Source organism: Anoplophora glabripennis, unplaced genomic scaffold (assembly GCF_000390285.2).
Source record: "Anoplophora glabripennis isolate ALB-LARVAE unplaced genomic scaffold, Agla_2.0 scaffold737, whole genome shotgun sequence".
NCBI classification, from domain to species: Eukaryota; Metazoa; Arthropoda; class Insecta; order Coleoptera; family Cerambycidae; genus Anoplophora; species Anoplophora glabripennis.
In genome coordinates, this window is record NW_019416813.1 from 26574 (window position 1) to 44987 (window position 18414).

The window sequence follows — 18414 nt, forward strand, 5'->3', positions numbered from 1 at the left end:
TATTTGATAAAATCTGATAAATAAATTATACAGGGTGTATATAAACTTTTTTGATCGCCTTGATGAGTACAATATGGCTATGTATAGCCAGCCCACCTTTTTTGTTACACCCTGTATATTTATGTTTCAATAAATTAGCAAATTCATTTATAAATTTTGTTGACCTTTTTGTTTTTGGCCCCGTTAATCGTTACAAATACTTCTGTCGTTCTGAAAAGAACAATATTCACAACCAAAACAATTCCAGTAACATTTCTGAGAAGAAAACGTTTATCGGCTCTCTTATTATTTATTACAGCGATACAGGTAAAAATGAGTAAACCAGAAAAAATAGGCGCCACACGATCCTAATAAAATGTCAGAAGAAATTATCATATTTTATCCTTATGTAGGTACACGGTGTGCTGTTGAAATTCAGCTTGTCAAAGAATATCTGCGGTTTGCTTTCATGAAATTTCATAATAGCTACAGTATTGTTTAGAAAACAAGCGAAACAAATATAAAACAGTAATATATCTTTTGTAAACAAACAAAAGAAATGAAGGTTACCATAACGTAAAGGTCGGTGTGATTAATATATTTGAAGCACTCGATATTTTCGATTGTGACGGTGACGTCTGTAATATGTATAATTAGTAGACACATTCCAATAAAGTACGCGACCTTGCGGAGATAAATAAATAACAGGCCGTAACGTATCCAAGATGGCGGCCTTCGCTGGAGAAAGGTGGATGCCAAGTCGCTATTCAGCGACGGCTCGTAGTAACTGCTAACCTGCTATATTCGCTTATTTAGTTACAATATCTTTAGGCAAGTATTAGAAAAGTGTGAGACATTATGTAAATCTTAATGGTTTGAGTGCAAACGTATTTCGTTGATGACTCCTTTGTTAGCATGTGTCGATCCTCATTATAAAAAACATGTGGCAGTATGAAGTTAGACTTTTCGAATTTGCTAGTAATTTTGAAATTTGTGAATTGAATTTTTTAAAGGATCTCCGGAAATGAATTGGTCATACTTCAAGGACAGTTTCCTTAGATGAAAATAAACTGATGAATATGTGTTGCAATACAACACTTATTTATTTCGTACCTAAAGCACAGAGGTTGCTAAAAATATCTTCTATCGACTTTCGTTGTTTGTTGGTTGAGATTTTTGGAAAAAATAGGCATTTTATGTAAATCTACTGTACCTATTTACTGTAAAAAGGTATACTATTACACCTCGCTAAAATCCTTCGTTCCAGAGAAATGCAATTCAATTTTCTGCAGTAATTGTTAGGTTCAGAAAACTGCGTATAATTGGAGGTTTTCTAATGTAGGTAAACATCACCCTTTTGTTTTATTAAATACTCTTTAACTATTTCGACGGTTTTAGCTCTACTAGAATGTGAACTCATAGTATATAGACATCTAAATGTTTTTTCATGGATATATACAGGGTGTCCCGAAATTAATGGGACACAGAGCAAGAGTAGATTCCCTACATCAAAATAATGCGATTAAGCCAAACTTACCTTGGTCCATTTGTGGCTAATAAAAAAGTTACAGGGCGTTAAAGTTGAAATTTTGAATTCGAAATTCTTAAAATTCTTATAAAGTTTTCAAAGGATTCTTTTGAAAATTTGGATTAGAGGGTTTTCTGGGACGAGAAAAACGAATCCTTACTTAATTTTGCTGTAAACGCTAGAGGGCGCTACGTAATGTACTCTTGGTTGATAAAAACTGGTTATAACTTTTTTATCAGTGTGTGTACGAAAGTTTTAATAGAAAAATATTGTTCACCTATCTATTTTTTACAAATAAGGGATACTTGTTTTATGTCGAACCGTTTTCGATTTATTTCTTGTTTTTCTATTGGATGCAATAAAATAAAATAAAATAAAAGTTTGTAGTTACTTACGTAAAAAACTAAAAATTATTTTTAATAATAATTTAATTACATTCAGGTGGCTACATTAAATTTTTATAATTAAAAAAATATTCCTTTCACTTTTTTCTTTTTTTCGTTATTTAACATTTTTTGATGAAAAAGATTAGATTCAGTAGTTCAGTAGTTTTAATAAATTATGTATTTTATTTTATTGCATCCAATAGAAAAACAAGAAATAAATCGAAAACGGTTAAATTTATCGACATAAAACAAGTATCCCTTATTTATGAAAAATAGATAGGAGAACAATATTTACTTTCGTACACACACTGATAAAAAAGTTATAACCAGTTTTTATCAACCAAGAGTACATTTCGTAGTGCCCTCTAGCGTCTACAGCAAAATTAAGTACGGATTTGTTTTTCTCGTCCCAGGAAACCCCCTAATCCAAATTTTCAAAAGAATCCTTTGAAAACTTTCTAAGAATTTTAAGAATTTCGAATTCTAAATTTCAACTTTAACGCCCTGTAACTTTTTTATTAGCCACAAATGGACCAAGGTAAGTTTGGCTTAAACGCATTATTTTGATGTAAGGAATCTACTCTTGCTCTGTGTCCCATTAATTTCGGGACACCCTGTATATTATAAGAGCTCGTTTGATCTGACATGGAGGTAAATTAGCCTAAATCATAAAAAATATTTAATACTACAAATTTAGTGGAATGATCGTTTAATTTGATTAGAAACCTGAGATGTCCGTAATTGATATATGTTTTTCTCGGGAACGAAGCATTTTAGCGACATGTAACAAGGAGACATTTTTTACAGTAATAAAGTGGGGTTTCATGAAACGTCACCATCTTCTCTAAGTTTCGTCAAAGTTTCAGGTAATAAATAAGCTTCTACCCAAACACTTTCCTATACGAAATATTTTAAAAAGTGAAGGGAGATCTTACAAAAATGGTATAAAACAAAAATTGTTGAATGTCTATTTATTTTTCTTTCAGTTATTAAATTTTATCCTACATTCTAAAACGTTAACTAGTTAATTAAATAAAGTAATAAATTTTTAAATTCGCCAAAGGGTTAAAAAATTTCGTCACATTTTAATGGTGCATCATCTCTTATCACCCCTTTTTCAGTTAATGCTCTTGGTACACTCACACGTATACCAAATTTCGTTTTCCTAAGTTCAAGTATAAACTGAGATATTGATTTTTTTTTGAAATTTGAAACCCCCACTTTCAAGGCCTATAACTTCTCAGGGGTGCAGCCTAGTATAAAGGTAAGTTGCGTTAAATCACCATATTTTGGGTTCCCCTACATGCCCCTGCTCTGTGTCGGTTCTTATTCAAAACACCCTGTATATCGCACAAAATCAAAATGAGTTATGAAGAAGATTTAAGTTTTACAGTTTTATGTGGAATATCTGGTAAGTATATAGAATTTTTTTTTAGCATATTTTCTTTTATGTGCTATATCAATTTCTTTTTATTACAATTTAATTTTAGTTTAATAATAGTAACCTGACAAGAGAGCAACTGCAGATTGAAATATTTATGATAATGTCGGAATGAGTTAATATTTACATTTACTAAAAAATACGAAGGCAAACATATTAAGTACATATTTATATTTTCGAAATTTCAGATTTCAAAAATACGGGGTATTCCATTTAAAAAACATAATTTACATCTAAAAGTTAATTGTTTCATCTTAAAATTAATTTGATACTTTCAAATGACCGTACAATAGGTTGTTATGGGAAATCATTTTTCTAAAGCGAAAATTAAAAAAAATACTTGGGTCAAAATTTTCCGTACATGTTAATGGTTTATTATTACACTTTTTTTAAACTCAGATGATTGAATATTATTTCAGCAAAATGTTCTTTTTTGCCTTCTTCCCTTCTAATAAATATTAAAAAAAGCAATTGTTTAAGATTTCGTCCAATAAATACTTAAAAATTTATTGTAAATTACGATACAAAAATGTCGTTTGTTTTCCATTACAATGTCAGAAAATAATATTACTCTAATCCAAATTGAACTATTGTTAACATAATTAGTTCCTCGATAGTATGAATAGGAATAACCAGCTTACTCAGTAGGAAAACTACTACATTAAATCCTGGTAAATAACAACTTATCTTTATTTCATCTACGTTGAATTAAGAATATAAAGGAAGTGTGAGAACACTAATTAAACAAAAAATGTTTTTAATGTTTCCTTTCCTAAACCTTATTGTTATTATATATTTATACCACTGATAAATGCACACTTTTATTGGTAAATAATTGACATAAATATTATAAACTCTATAAGCTGTAGTAAACTTAATGTGCAAAAAAAATAAGGCATACTTCTTTATTTATTATGTCAATCTTTACGGAAACGTGCACGACATGCTATCATTTTATTTCACACAATACAATGGCCGATTCACGGTACTGCAAGTAAACTTATGTTTAATATATGCTTCATACGCCAAGGTAACCGTATTTAATTGTTATTTTTAATTACTTTAACTATGAACGTTTAATATATCTGCAATACACACTAATGCGTTATATAACAAAGGACGTTAAAATTAATACAATACCCGCATCCCATATACTACTGCGATTTTTAATGAAGTCGCAAATTTTACAAGCAACACTACATAGTTTTTTTACTGAATATTACCTGGTACAATATTTTGAAATCACTAAAAAACGTAATGTACCTATTAGTCAATGGTTCAATTTGCAATTTTAATTTAATAAATCAGCAAATTTCTTAAAAAAAGATAATGAGATAGAATCTTTTTAAAGGGGGATCGTATATATCATGTCCTTTGTGGTATTTTAAAAGCAGTGGCGTACTATTTTATTTAGAAAAATATGCCACCGATACCCTATATCTCCGCCACTGGAGCATCTAAATTTTAGAAAAAGGCCTCAGATTTTGGACAATGTTTATAACGAGCGTTCAAATAAAAACGTGGTCAAGTTGGTTCTGAAAATTTGGACGTAGGGCGTAGCGTATAGCAAATGAACTTAAACGTCACCTGTCAAAGCGCTATATCGCCGCTATCAATTTGAATATTTTCGTTTTAAAAAGCGTTTAAAATGGTGTTTTCTCAAGAACAAAAAGTGTTTATCATAGAGTCCTACTTTAGAAATGGACGCAAGATTGATGGAATATGGAAGTATTCTATTGAGGCATGTTTCATAGAATTTCAAAATCAATTTCCCGGCGTTGTTGAATACAAAATTTTTCGAAGTGCAGTTCAGCGTTGTGTTAATGTTTTTCATGAAACGGGCAGTGTAACAAGAAAAGAAGGAAGCGGCCGACCTAAAAAGCGGACTGAAGAATTAAAAGAAAATGTCCAACAAATAATGGAAAATGCGCCAAGAATTTCTGTACATGTTTTATCACAAATGGTGGGAGTATCAGTCGGTACCTGCCACACAGTGTTAAAAAAAGATTTGCGTTTGTTCTCCTATCGTTTAACTTGTCAGCAAGAACTTCATGAAGTTGATTTTCCGCGACGGACGGGCTGTATTTTGTGAATGGTTTTTAAACAACTACGGTGAACTTCATAATATCACCTTTTTCTGATGAAGCCTGGTTTCATTTAAGTGGTTACGTAAACTCACAGAATATGAGAATGTGGTCTTCTGATTTCTTTTTGTGGCCTTACCTTAAAAACACTATTTTTGAACTGCCTATTCCTGATTTAAACCATCTGCAGGCTCGACTTATAGACAAGATTCGTGAAATTAACAATACCCCGGGTATCTTAGAAAATGTCTTTAATTCTTTGAGGAACAGGTGTGAAAAGTGCTTGGAACAAGGAGGGGACACTTTCAGCAGCTGCTTTAATTTATTGTTATAACAAGGAGGGGGACACTTTCCGCAGCTCCTTTAATTGTTTGTTATTGTTATCACGATTATTCTTTGAAATAAAGTTATATAGTCATTAACGTTATTGAAACTGACAGCTGCTATACAGCTCGTTGAGAAATGAGGTTAAGTTGGTCGCTATAAGCTACTCCCTACGTCCAATGTGTCAGAGCCAACTTCGACCACGTTTTTATTTGAACCCTCGTTATAAATACGTGTGCCCAATTTTAAATTATTTCACTTACTAGTTTTTATAAAAAAAAATTAAAAATATATTTTTTTTATGTTTAACACCCTGTATCTATTGAACAAAGTTTGTGAATCACCTTGTATAACGGGTGATTTTTTAACTTGAAACTTGTAAATATCTCGAGTAATAAGCGCTCTACGAAAAAAATGTTCATAATCAAAATTTAATGATTCCGCGGGAGAAATATATTACTGCTAAAATTAGCGCTCCCGCTTCCTCTGGTAGATAGGGCGGGGAGTAACTTAGAAATCTTAAATAGCAACTTCTATTTTTTATTGCAGATTCAGATTCTATGGCTAAAAGCACGTAGGATTTGTCTGAAACAGTTATTTCGATTGACAATGAGAACCTACGCATACGATTCTGCAATACATTTACAACAAAAAGTACTACATTTTCACTGTAAATAATCCAAATTAGTCTTAAAACAAATTTTATTTCTAAAATTTTCAGTTATTAAAAAATTACTTGTCAAGGAAGTACCTACTATTATCGTAACCAAGGAACATGCGTCCTTTTTGGTATATCAACGCGATTTCCGCAGCTTATAATTTATTGGAGTGTTTGATTAAATCTGCTTTCAAACGAATTAATTTTTTTGTATTTTGTTTTAAATATAACACTTCTTTTGTTAAAAATAATGTCTATGAAAATGTTTTATGTTTACATTTAACGTTTGTGTCTGCAAAAACACAAAATAAACGTAGAAAGAAAGAAATAACATTAAGGAACAACTCATTTTAATCGAGCACCCTGAAGGAAACAGAAAACTACTATGTCCACGCCGTTGTTTCTGGGTTAGGTGCGCTAAAATTAATTTATTCACCAGCGATTTACATTTCTACAGGTAACAATTTCCCAGTTATTCGAAATTTGTAAAATGAATAAACTTTTTTGACGACGAATTTCGAGTATTTAGGTACATAAAACGTGGTATTTTATATTACAAACAGATTGCAGAATCGAAGAAAATTGAGTTTCGTCGAATACAGTGCCATCTGTCATGAATCGAAAAAAATGTCTCGGACAAAGCCTACATCTTTTAACCGCAGAAACCGAATCTGTGCTAAAAAATAAGGGTTTTTAATTAAGATTTCTAAGTTGCCCCCCAACCCACCTACAAAAAATCACATACAGTACATATTTTATTTTTACTGTTTGGCAGATGCAAGAGCTAATAAAAAATTTTCTCACATGAATTGAATCTTTACCTAAATAAGCTTGATTCAGGTAATTACTAAAAATATCAAGCTATTTAACTTGATAAATTCCTACTCCGTTACAAAATATATAGTCAAAATTTAAAAAATAATTCATAAAGAACTTCAGATTTGGCCCTCTATTCCATGATTCTATTTCAGTTCCAGTTAATGAGCAATATAAGCCAATTGTCTATTTCATCTCAGTAAAATTTTTGTGTTTCCAAGCCATTAGTTAGGATCATATTTTTACATTACTTTTCAATACCGTTTATCAGCACTAAGTTATATGTATATTAATAAACGAGAAACGTTTGTGGTACAACAAAGCCTACCAATGAAAAGTTAATAGAACAATTAAGCTATCGTCAATACTATCTATTGTTTGATTACTTCTAATAACTGTTCCTGGGGGAAAAACTTACAGAACGACGCAGTGGAGTAATAATAGCAGTCAGTATGCTACTTAAAATAACGAATATAATGAAAATCTGGATATAAAAATGAAATTTGAATGAACCCACTAATAAAATTCATGTTAGTTGTCTCATTATTCGAATACATGGTCAGGATTTTTGGAAATTTAAATCATAAGTAAAAAAATATGTTCACAGTAGGTAAACTGAAATATGTGAATGTAAGTTTTCCATTACCACTCTGGAATTGTGCAATTCTGACTAAAAGAGTATATTGGCGTTTAGTAGATTATGTTAAATTCCAAAACTAAGTAAAAGGTGTCACAAAAGTAACGCAGGACTTAAATTGTGAGCCATTTTTATTGCAAAAAGTTGGCAGCATTGTGCAGTGTTATATGTTGAAGTAAACATGCCGCGGTTAGACAAAATGTAACGCTAGACACGAATGAGTGAGTGAAGACTGTGAAAATTCATTTCAAGTACGAAGGGTGTGTAGCTGAGACTGTGCGCAAATTATGTTGAGTTTGCGGTAGAAGGAAAACCCCGAATGACACACTTTGAAAAGACCCGTAATCTTTCAAAACGTACAATGCAGCGGATTTTAACAAAATTATCTGCATCTGTATCCATTCGAGATTCAGCTAACCTAGAAATTGAAACGAGATGACCATTTAATACGCCGGACATTTGTTAATTGGATGTTGGGAATCAACAAGTGGGCAGTGATTTTGCTAAGAAAATCATCTTTCAATGAGGAAGATATCGATAGATGCTGTTGAACTTTTTGTAGTCTCATTTGGCTGGCATGGAATTGGACGACATGATGGCTCCAGGAGGATGGTGCCACCTGCCATAATCATGCGATCTTACGCTATGTGACTTTTCTTGTGAAGTTTCGTAAAGTTCAAAGTTTATTCTGCTCAAATATACCATTTCTGAATTAAAAGCAGAAATTCGGAGAGTTATCAACGAAATTCAGCCGCAGGTCATCTGTCCGATATTCTCTTCCATATTTAATGGCAATGTATACTCTTTAAAAACATGTAAAAACTTTGCCAACTTTTTAATTAAGAAAATCTCCTCCTCATATGAAATTCTGCGTTTATTTTGTTACATCCTCTTTATGTACATAAAAACACATTTGTTTTTTCGTTATTTATACTTACTTATTTGCATAATACTGCAAATATGTAAATAGTTCTTAAATATATCTATATAATTTAGGCCGGTCAAAATCGACACAAAAAATCGCTAAATTTGCAAAACATGATGTATCTCTGATTTTTTAGTATGTTGTTTGGACCCATTAGGGCTATGTATACCCAAGTTTGCAACTCTCAAAAAGTTGTGGAAAAATTTTTAAACACCAAAAACCGCGAAAATTTTGGACTTGTTTCAGATTCTGCTCTATGTATGTCTTATAATCCATGCATTTTTCGTCGAAAGCTACTCTATACGTTTTTAAGAGCATCAAATTTGTGACAAATTAAGCCCCGGAGCTCTGTAGGTCAATTGGTTATCGAATTACGGCACTTTGAAAATAGGCCAGTTTTTCCAAAAATTGAAAATTTTAGTTTTAGACCTTCTTTGGACCGAAATTGCGTCGAAACCATTGATCCTACGAGTAGAACTTGTAGAATATAATTTGTAGGCAATTTCATTACCTTTAAATTAAGCGTAGAGCGGGGTCTGTAAGCCTCATAGTTTTCTCAAAATCGCAAAAAACCTATATAAGGTAAAATCACATTTTTCCAGAAATAACCTTTCCTTTTTGGTTTGATAATGAAAAAGAAGGCATGAAATCATTAAAAAAAAAAACGGTGAAATGTATTTTAATATAAACATTAATCAAAAGTCCAGTAATTTAATCAATCAATCAGTCAATCAAATTAGACACGTAGTCAAATTCTCGCATTGTTTTTGATGGCCCTGGGCCGTCACTTTCGTTGCTCTCTTCAATAGGTATGTCGTCCACTATTGGTGGGTCGCCGTCTTCGTCCCCTGTAGATAGGTACTCCAGTATTGGTGGATCGTCAGGGTTGTCTTGAGGCTCATCATCGTCGTCCTCTTCAATGATGATAAGGGCAGCGTTCTGGCACGTTTCCCCAAAGCAGGTACCACACATCACAGAACATCTGAGCCCTGCTTTGAGGCAAGTGCAGCCACCTCTGCACCCCTTCTTGCATTCGCAAGAGAGGAGTTTTAGGAGCTCTGCGGGGGAGGAGCTTACCGACTAGTAATGGGGATGAGTCCAGCTGAGGTCAATTCCCAACCCCAGTCGGTGGCCTCTTGCTCCACCCCCAACCACTTTTGCACCTGGTGGTATGTGCGGTAGTGGTGATACGACGCAGCCTCTGTGGTTGGAGGCAAACGGACCAGATTCGTTTTGGCGTTGGCTGCTGTCTTCACAAAAGTACGGAAGCCACTTCAGACAAAATCAAGCCCTAGTGGACCAAGCAAGAGTTTTCCTCCAGATAGATGCCACACACCAACAAGTCGCAGCAGCCGGTGACAAGTGCCTAGTTGCCCTATATGGAGGAGACGAAACGAAAGACACCCTCAACGATGTACGCGATTTGATGCTCTTAAAAAACGTATAGAATAGCTTTCGACGAAAAATGCATGGATTAGGAGATATAGAGCAGAATCTGAAACAAGTCCAAAAATTTCGCGGTTTTTGGTATGTAAAAATTTTTCCACAACATTTTGAGAGTTGCAAACTTGGGTATACATAGCCTTAATGGGTCCAAATAACATACTAAAAAATCAGAGATACATAATGTTTTGCGAATTTATTGTCGATTTTGACCGGCCTAATTAATGCACAGTGTTTTTTGTATTTTTTAATTTTGGACGTAAATATTTTTTGTATAACTCTAACTTACATATTTGTAATAACTTTTTCTATCTGTCTGTAGCCATAATAAGATTCAGTTATTGAACATTCACACAGTACCTATAGAGTTTCCTTGTGAAACTCCGTTTATAGTAACAGTAACATAAACGGAGAAGGTGTTTCAGAAATAAAGAGATAGTCAGAGAAGGAACATTACAATATAATGCAGGTGTTATACCTATTATCTATTAGATTTAATATAATTGTTATAGAATCTACTACATTAATTGATATTTGTTATTTGTATGACAAGCTTTAGAGCACTCTTAGAAATAAAATAACTAATTTACGATTAAAAATAAGTATACCTTTAACCAAAGCATAAGGCTCGTTAAACTTACCTCGAAAGAGGATCTACGACGAGTGCAATCATAATTACAGCTGTTACTATGCATGCCAAATAAATTCCGGAAATTTCATAGATTTCGCTATCAGCGGGCCTATCCAGATTGTCATTGCTATTAATTAAAGATTGGCAAAAATTCGCACCACACCCCTCATAGTTCGACGAATTGCCTGAAGAACTACTGCTTCCATGTGCGCTGGTACTTAAAACTAGAAAAAAGAGAGGATTACATTAAAAAAATATTCTATCCTAATATATGTTAAATAGAAAATGTATGCCTATTTGTTCATTATAAATTTAACCAATTATTTTGTAATACATATTTTTTATTTAGAGTTGTTTCAACAACTTGAAACAACTCTGACGAATAAAAATTAATAAATAGGTCACAACATAAAACATGAGTTCTACATGAAAATAATAATGTATTAGGTAATATAATAATCAATATTTTAAGTACATACGCATTAAAATAGACTGACAAAAGCAGTAAATTTTTCGAGAACAAAATAAAGGGTTATTAATTACAATCAGGTACTGTTAAAAACACAAATATTTGTGACAAAGTTGTGATGGCTATTTGTATAGGAAATAGAAAATCAAGGGCAATTACTCGTACTTCGTAAGAAAACAAAATGAATAAAGTTACAGAATAGGTATAAAAAGATAAAAAAGCACGATATTAATAAAAATAAAATATTTCTTATTATGATTAATATATCACTGATTTGGTATAATTTTAATTTTAATTTTCTGTTTTGTTTGTCACTTCGGTGCATAAATAAGACAGCGTGATAACAGAGCATAATGTGTTCGTGAAACGATTTTCTTGAGATGTAGGGTAAAAGGTATAACGAAAGTCAAATGGATTTTATGTTCACTGTGTGTAATATTACGACGTACGTGACCGATAATGACTAATTGCTTCACTGGGAAAAAATGTGATTCTGGTAAGTTTATTTTACTATATAGGGTGTTAGAAGTTTGACTGCCTTAATTTTAACAGACGATAGAATACATTAAAATAAACAAGAAAACCTTATATGACATGGGTCCTAAACTCATCCATTTCCGAGAAAAAAATGATAAAAATCTCCAACTTGATGTTCGACTAATTAAGGAATATTGACATAACTGCGTGCATAGAATACCATAAAATATAATGTTTATCACATTTTTGAACTTCTTTATGCTTACTTCTAAAAAATAATTATACTTTGTAAAAAACTTAAAATTCGATAAAATTCATATCGAGCAATGTGACAACGGCGCGACGGATAACACGAGGTACCTACTAAGCTCTCCAACATTACGCAGTTCAGTTGGTATCTGGAATTGGACCGTGTCTGACTGTTTTTTGCATACTACTATTTCCTTTTCTTGAGGTGTTTTCCAGAGAGTGCGTGAAAATTGGATTCGAAGATGTCGTGCGTACATAAAAACGGTGGTGGACATTTTGAGCATATGTTATAGTTTGCTTTGTACTTGTACGTTTAAAAATTACTGAATTATTCTTTTTGGTAAGTACCTAAATTATTTTTAATACGTATGATTATTTGGATGACGTGAATCCTTGGGTGTTTTAATTACATATTTTTCAAATACGTAATTTGATTAAAAGTTAAGTTCCTGTTTTAAGAGATTCATAATTATGTATTTACTTAAAAACTGGAAAATAATTGTCTTGAAATTTACTACATTTTTCACAATAATAACTGTTTACATTTTTTCCGTAGGATAAGTCTGCCGCATGTACAAGTGGTGTGCATCAGCGGTTAAGCGCTGTTGTCACGTTGTGATGAAACTCCCCAATATTAATACTCGCTATATTTTGAAAACTGTTAATCTTACGCCCCTCTAATATAAAACTTTTTGTTCATTTATGATTACTATATCTACTGCTGAAGTAATAACAATCTTCTTACTTCATACACCCTGTATGATAGTGTATTTTTAAATATCAGTGACTGCACTGATACTGAATGGAACTATTTATCTGCACAACCAATCTCAATGTTTTTAATATTTTATGAATATTTTTGTCGAATGAAGGCTTAAATGATGTTATCCGTCGAATTGAGAATCATTGTAGGATTTAAATTTAATCAGTCAAAAAGCAACGAACAACTGATGTTCGAGGTAGTAAATGTTAATTTGAAAATAAAGGGAAGTTTTCTTTGAAATGTAGTATTTAATTAAATAATAACAAAACATCAGAAGTGGGATAGACCGTGCCTTCGTGTTGCAAAAAAGAGGAGTGAATATATAAAGAGAAATTAAAAAAGAAACAATTATGTGAATATAAAATTAGCGTATCTGTTCCAGCGTAACTAAAAAAATGAGTATTGAAAATATTTCTGATCCGAAGCTACTGCAGCCGACATTGATGCTGTTCAAATTGTCTGTTCCGTATAAATTGCTGTGGTCTGTGTTGCTGAATATGTAAGCAACTTTGCGGGGTCTTATTTCCCATACGATTTTTCTCAAATCGTGTCCTAATGTGTCCATGAACACATTCATGGTAAGCATAATAAACTCTGTGACAGTACCAGCATCAACAAAGGTAAGAGAATATTTAACTTCTAACTTCAGATGTTTCGACCGTTTTCGGATAAAGTATATAACTGTATGGCAATATTAAAAACAGAAGAAGCTCTATGCGGCGAAGGTTGACGTTTTCATAATGGGTGGGCCCCTTTGTCACGCTGCTTTTGAAGAGCATCTGCTATCTGTCTTTTTTGATTATGAATCATTTGAATATTGGGAGATAACATTCAACACGTTTCAGTTTCAAACATTTATGACTATTCTCGAATTAAAATTCGAGATTTGTATTGATTTCGGATTTTCCGTGGGAAAAAGTGTATCCGTTGTTGAGGGTATTAACTGCGATTCTATTTATATGATAATGATGGATTTCAAAATCTTAAAAATCGCGGGGCCATGAAGTATTATGATGAGAACTTATAGTAATGACCTTGTAACAACAATCGAAGGCTACTAAATCGTTATTGTATTGAAAGTAGATTTCCAGGAAACTGTTACATTTGTGAAAAAATTCGGTCTAAAAAGTTCTGTAACTGTAGAAACGCAACCAATGGGTTTTCCTAAAAAGTCCATTACCGAATGTAATTCTGTAAAAAAGTAGGCCATGATGAAAATTATTGTTGAGAAAAGAAAGGAAACGTAAGATATTGAGTGCAAGTGATGATGTCCACATCTATATTCCAGGCAAGGAACCACCAAATCTACGTAATCAACTAGATACACTAGGAAAAGTATTCAGAGAGATTGAAAAACATTGAAAAATTTAAAGATTTCTATCCGAAAATAACATTTCAACTATTAAAGAAAATAAATGGACATCAGTAATTTCTCAAATTGAGACCGTTTCCAATGAATCCAAGTAAAAGAACTAGTTTCACCCCAATTTGTTGATCTTGGTGAAAAGTGTCGATTGTCAGGAGAAAAAGAACTTTTGAAGGGTATCCCTCAATAAAAACTCGAAAGTATATCAGAAACAAGAAAAGTAATGTCCGCTTGGTACTAAATTGTATAGTTTGCCCATAAAATGATAGTAGCAAATACCCAAGTGTCTGGCAGAAAACTGAAATCCAAATGGTTTGTGTAAGTATTGCATTTGCTTGATAATAAAACATAATTGATAATAAGCAAAAGAAGACTTATTACAAAAACTGCAGGACAAAGTTGTCAAAATCCGAAGTTTAATTTTGTTGGCTTTAATGGTTGTTACTTTACTTTTTGACTCTTAAACAGTGTCAATTGAACCTGAACCTTCCATGTTTACTAAATACTTTTTGAATCTTTAATGGTTGTTACTTTATTTTCTGAACTTTAAATGGAGTAATTCTAAATATTAAGATTGCAAATGGTACCAGTTGGACCGACCTTTACTAAGTACTAATAGCGTACCATAACTATGGTAGTAACTGTTACTGAACCTTTAATGGTTGTTATTTTACTTTTCGAACATAAATAATGGTGGCACTTTACTAATTAATAGTAGTATCTATAGTAAATTCCTGAATCTTTACTTTATTTGTAGTCGAGGAAATAAAGCACTGAACCTATGAAATTTTTCGATCAAGTCGGATCAAGATGGGTTTTTTTGTATTTGGTTTATAAAATTATGTGAAAAAAATGTAGCAACTTTGTATTATGTTTTTCGGCCAAATTGCATTTGTACAGTGCAAAATGCACCCGGAAAAATGCATATTTTAAAGTCACTTAGAAAAAATTCATAACTCGGTTAATAATCCCTGGAATGAACTCAAATCAGGGTCCTGGTGGTTTTCGAGGTCGCTGATCCCGAATATGACCTTCAAATTGGTCTATCGCCGACCTGGAGCTTAGGAATGATGAAGAACGTCATCTCCGAGGCCTCTCCTGAATTTCACTCTTAAATGCAACGAGACTTGACGAATCGCTGATTCCTAATCTGGCGTCGGCGAGCACCCCCCGGACACCTGGTGCACCGGAACCTGGAAATGGACGTCATCTCTGGGAGTTTTCCTTTAAAATTCGCATAAACGAGTCGAAAATCGCATCAGGGTTTTTTTCGGAGTGCTCTTCTCGAATCTGGCGTCGGCGACCACCCCCGGACACCTGGTGCACCGAAATGAGATCAACAATTCCAAACAAGTTATTGCAGTATTAACGGCAGTCTCAAATATATTGAAAATTCACTGTTTATTGATTTTTCTGGCGATGACGCCGATTTCAAGGTACCGTTCCGGTGCACCAGGTGTCCGGGGGGTGCTCGCCGACATCAGATTAGGAATCAGCGACCCGAAAACCCCCCCGTGTGTCAAGTCTCGTTGCATTTAAGAGTGAAATTCAGGAGAAGCCTCAGATATCACGTTCATCATCAATCCTAAGCTCCAGGTCGGCGATGGACCAATTTGAAGGTCATATTCGGGATCAGCGACCTCGAAAACCCCCGGGACCCTGATTTGAGTCCATTCCAGGCATTATTAACCGAGTTATGAATTTTTTCTAAGTGACTTTAAAATATGCATTTTTCCGGGTGCATTTTGCACTGTACAAATGCAATTTGGCCGAAAAACATAATGAAAAGTTGCTACATTTTTTCCACATAATTTTAGAAACCGAAAGCAAAAAACCCCCATCTTGATAAGACTTGATCGAAATTCGGCTCTTTTTGTGCTTTTTTTCCTCGACTATTGGACCTGGAATGGTAACGATAGCTAATGAACACATATTTCACTTTTCCAGAGAGTGAATAGTCATTTCTAAACTTTAATTATATTTTATTTTTACAACTGGACAGTTCAGTATTGTAGTAAACTATTATTATAGACAATTATCCTCACCATCATCTTCCTAATACATATTCAGAAATTTTTACAGAATAATTATTTGTATATGATATAAATAACCGTTTCATCAAGAAATTTCTGGAATATAATAACAGGGCTCTGAGATAATTTTATATTATTTTTTAATAGTGGAATTATGTGACCGCCTAATTAAATTTTTTATTCAGCTTTATTACGCAAATTTTATTTTTAGATATATTTTAAACAAATTAGTTTTAATGAAGATGTAATTAAACTAGTTGACAGTTTGTTGATTAAATACAATTTTCTTAGTTATGGGTGATACGAATCTCAACAAAAATATATGATAACTATATCCGCTAATTTAACGAGTTATGAGTCATTTTGGAAGTTAATTATTTTTTATTGGCTGGATTACCTCATATTTTTTTGGTTATTATGATTCAAGATTACATTTTAAATACTTCGATGCTGTTTAAAATTTATTGGACAGCTAATTATAATTCAATCGATTTTTGTTACTAATTCAATCAATTTTTGTTACTACGTAAATAGATAAAATATTAATTACAAAATTTAGCGAAAAAAACTACTACTTTCTATATGTCATCCTGTATGTGTTACAAATGCAATATACAGACAGACTCATTATTCCACGTTATTATAAATAAAAAATACGTTTTATACAAAACTTGCTTGAATATTGGTAGAACATCTGCCAAAAATTTTTTCTTGTGACCCTGTGTGAAATTTTAATGCCTCTAAAAAATTATTTCTATACCTCAATGGCCACAGAAAAATCATTTGCAGAGCTCACTGGTAGGTACTTCGAAGAACAAACAATATTTATTTATGTGATATTCTAAAAAATCGCTGGCGATAAGCATGAACAACCTTGTGTCAATAGAAAAATAATTTTATAGCATGTAACAGTGGTAAAAATTTAGTGACATGTAACAGTATTAACAAATATTGATGTTTCTAGTTGTTATGCGATCTCGGAAGTTTAGGTATTGTACAACGGATTCTTATAAGAGCGAATATCTTCTAGTAGTCAAAAATAATCCAGGCTGAAGTGAATAGTGAAAACCCCGAGTTTACTGAGATTATCTTCATCAAACTGATTTTTTTTTCAAAAACAACTCGAAATCAAAACATTTAGACACGAAACATTTGCATAGTGTCATTTTAAAATTAAATGAGGTTTAGGGTGTTCCATCTAAGAGGTCAAAGTTGGGTAGCGCCCAGGCCAAAGTAAACACCCTGTACTCTGAAAATATTTTTGTCAGAAGTATTACCAGAATTATTGAAGATTCTGTTTTCTTTAATTAATAATGGTAGCTATGGAACAATGAAACGTTGCTAGGACACCACGTACTTATGATCTGACAATGAATAAGCTTATCTACATTGACGAAAATTATGAAAACTCAGAATTTTTATATACCTATATGTAAATAATACAGGAAAAATGTAAATGAATTGAATATACATGATATTTTATGTAGAATTACATGTTTGAGTGTATATTTTCTTTTTGCGCTGTATTCTTACCTTTTACATACTTTTACATTTTAAAATTTACCTTATGTGTTTTTACTATATTTATTTGATGTAAATATAATAATAATACGTGAATTTACAAGATTTGGTTCAACCAAATAGATTAATCCAGTGGGGTATCTCTGCGCCTGTGCAGTGTGCTAGTTTTTCAGTAGGCATGTTTACATTCATTGTGGCGTAATAGTATCAAATATTGCTTTAACTAACTAATATAACGCGTTATAACTAAATACTGAGGTATGACTGTGTAAATTATATAAATCTCTCGACATCTTATGCATTTTGATAAATTATGACATTTTTAATATCATTTTTCATTTTAAAAATAATATTTCAATAATTTTAGAATTTTTTTAATTATAAATCAATTTTATCGAAGAAAATGTATCTAATTTGTCTTAGATAAGTACCTACATACCTACTATTTATTTAATTGCAAGATTTATACGGTTTTCGAGAGTATGAAAACGTATTTGGTAGCTCATATTCAAATTTAAACATTGAAGGAAGATGGCGTCACTAAACAAAGTGTTTAAAATTAAATATATACTTTGTCCCCTTTAAATAAGCATAGGGAGGTTTTTTTACAGATAATGCCTTATTTTTAATTTTTACTAAATTTGTTAATTTAAACCAGCTGTACCAAGTTTTTCATTGTATTAT

General features: G+C 32.3%; 1 protein-coding gene across 3 annotated transcripts in view; it reads right to left on the reverse strand.

Annotated features, from left to right (window-relative positions):
• Window positions 1–18414, reverse strand: part of LOC108915469 (UNC93-like protein) — a 107582-nt gene that overhangs the window by 17739 nt on the left and 71429 nt on the right. For all 3 annotated transcript variants that reach the window (XM_018721503.1, XM_018721504.2, XM_018721502.1), the window contains exon 3: window positions 10863–11076. In XM_018721503.1, coding sequence (XP_018577019.1) covers window positions 10863–11076 — 214 coding nt within the window. The remainder of the gene's footprint in view (window positions 1–10862; window positions 11077–18414) is intronic.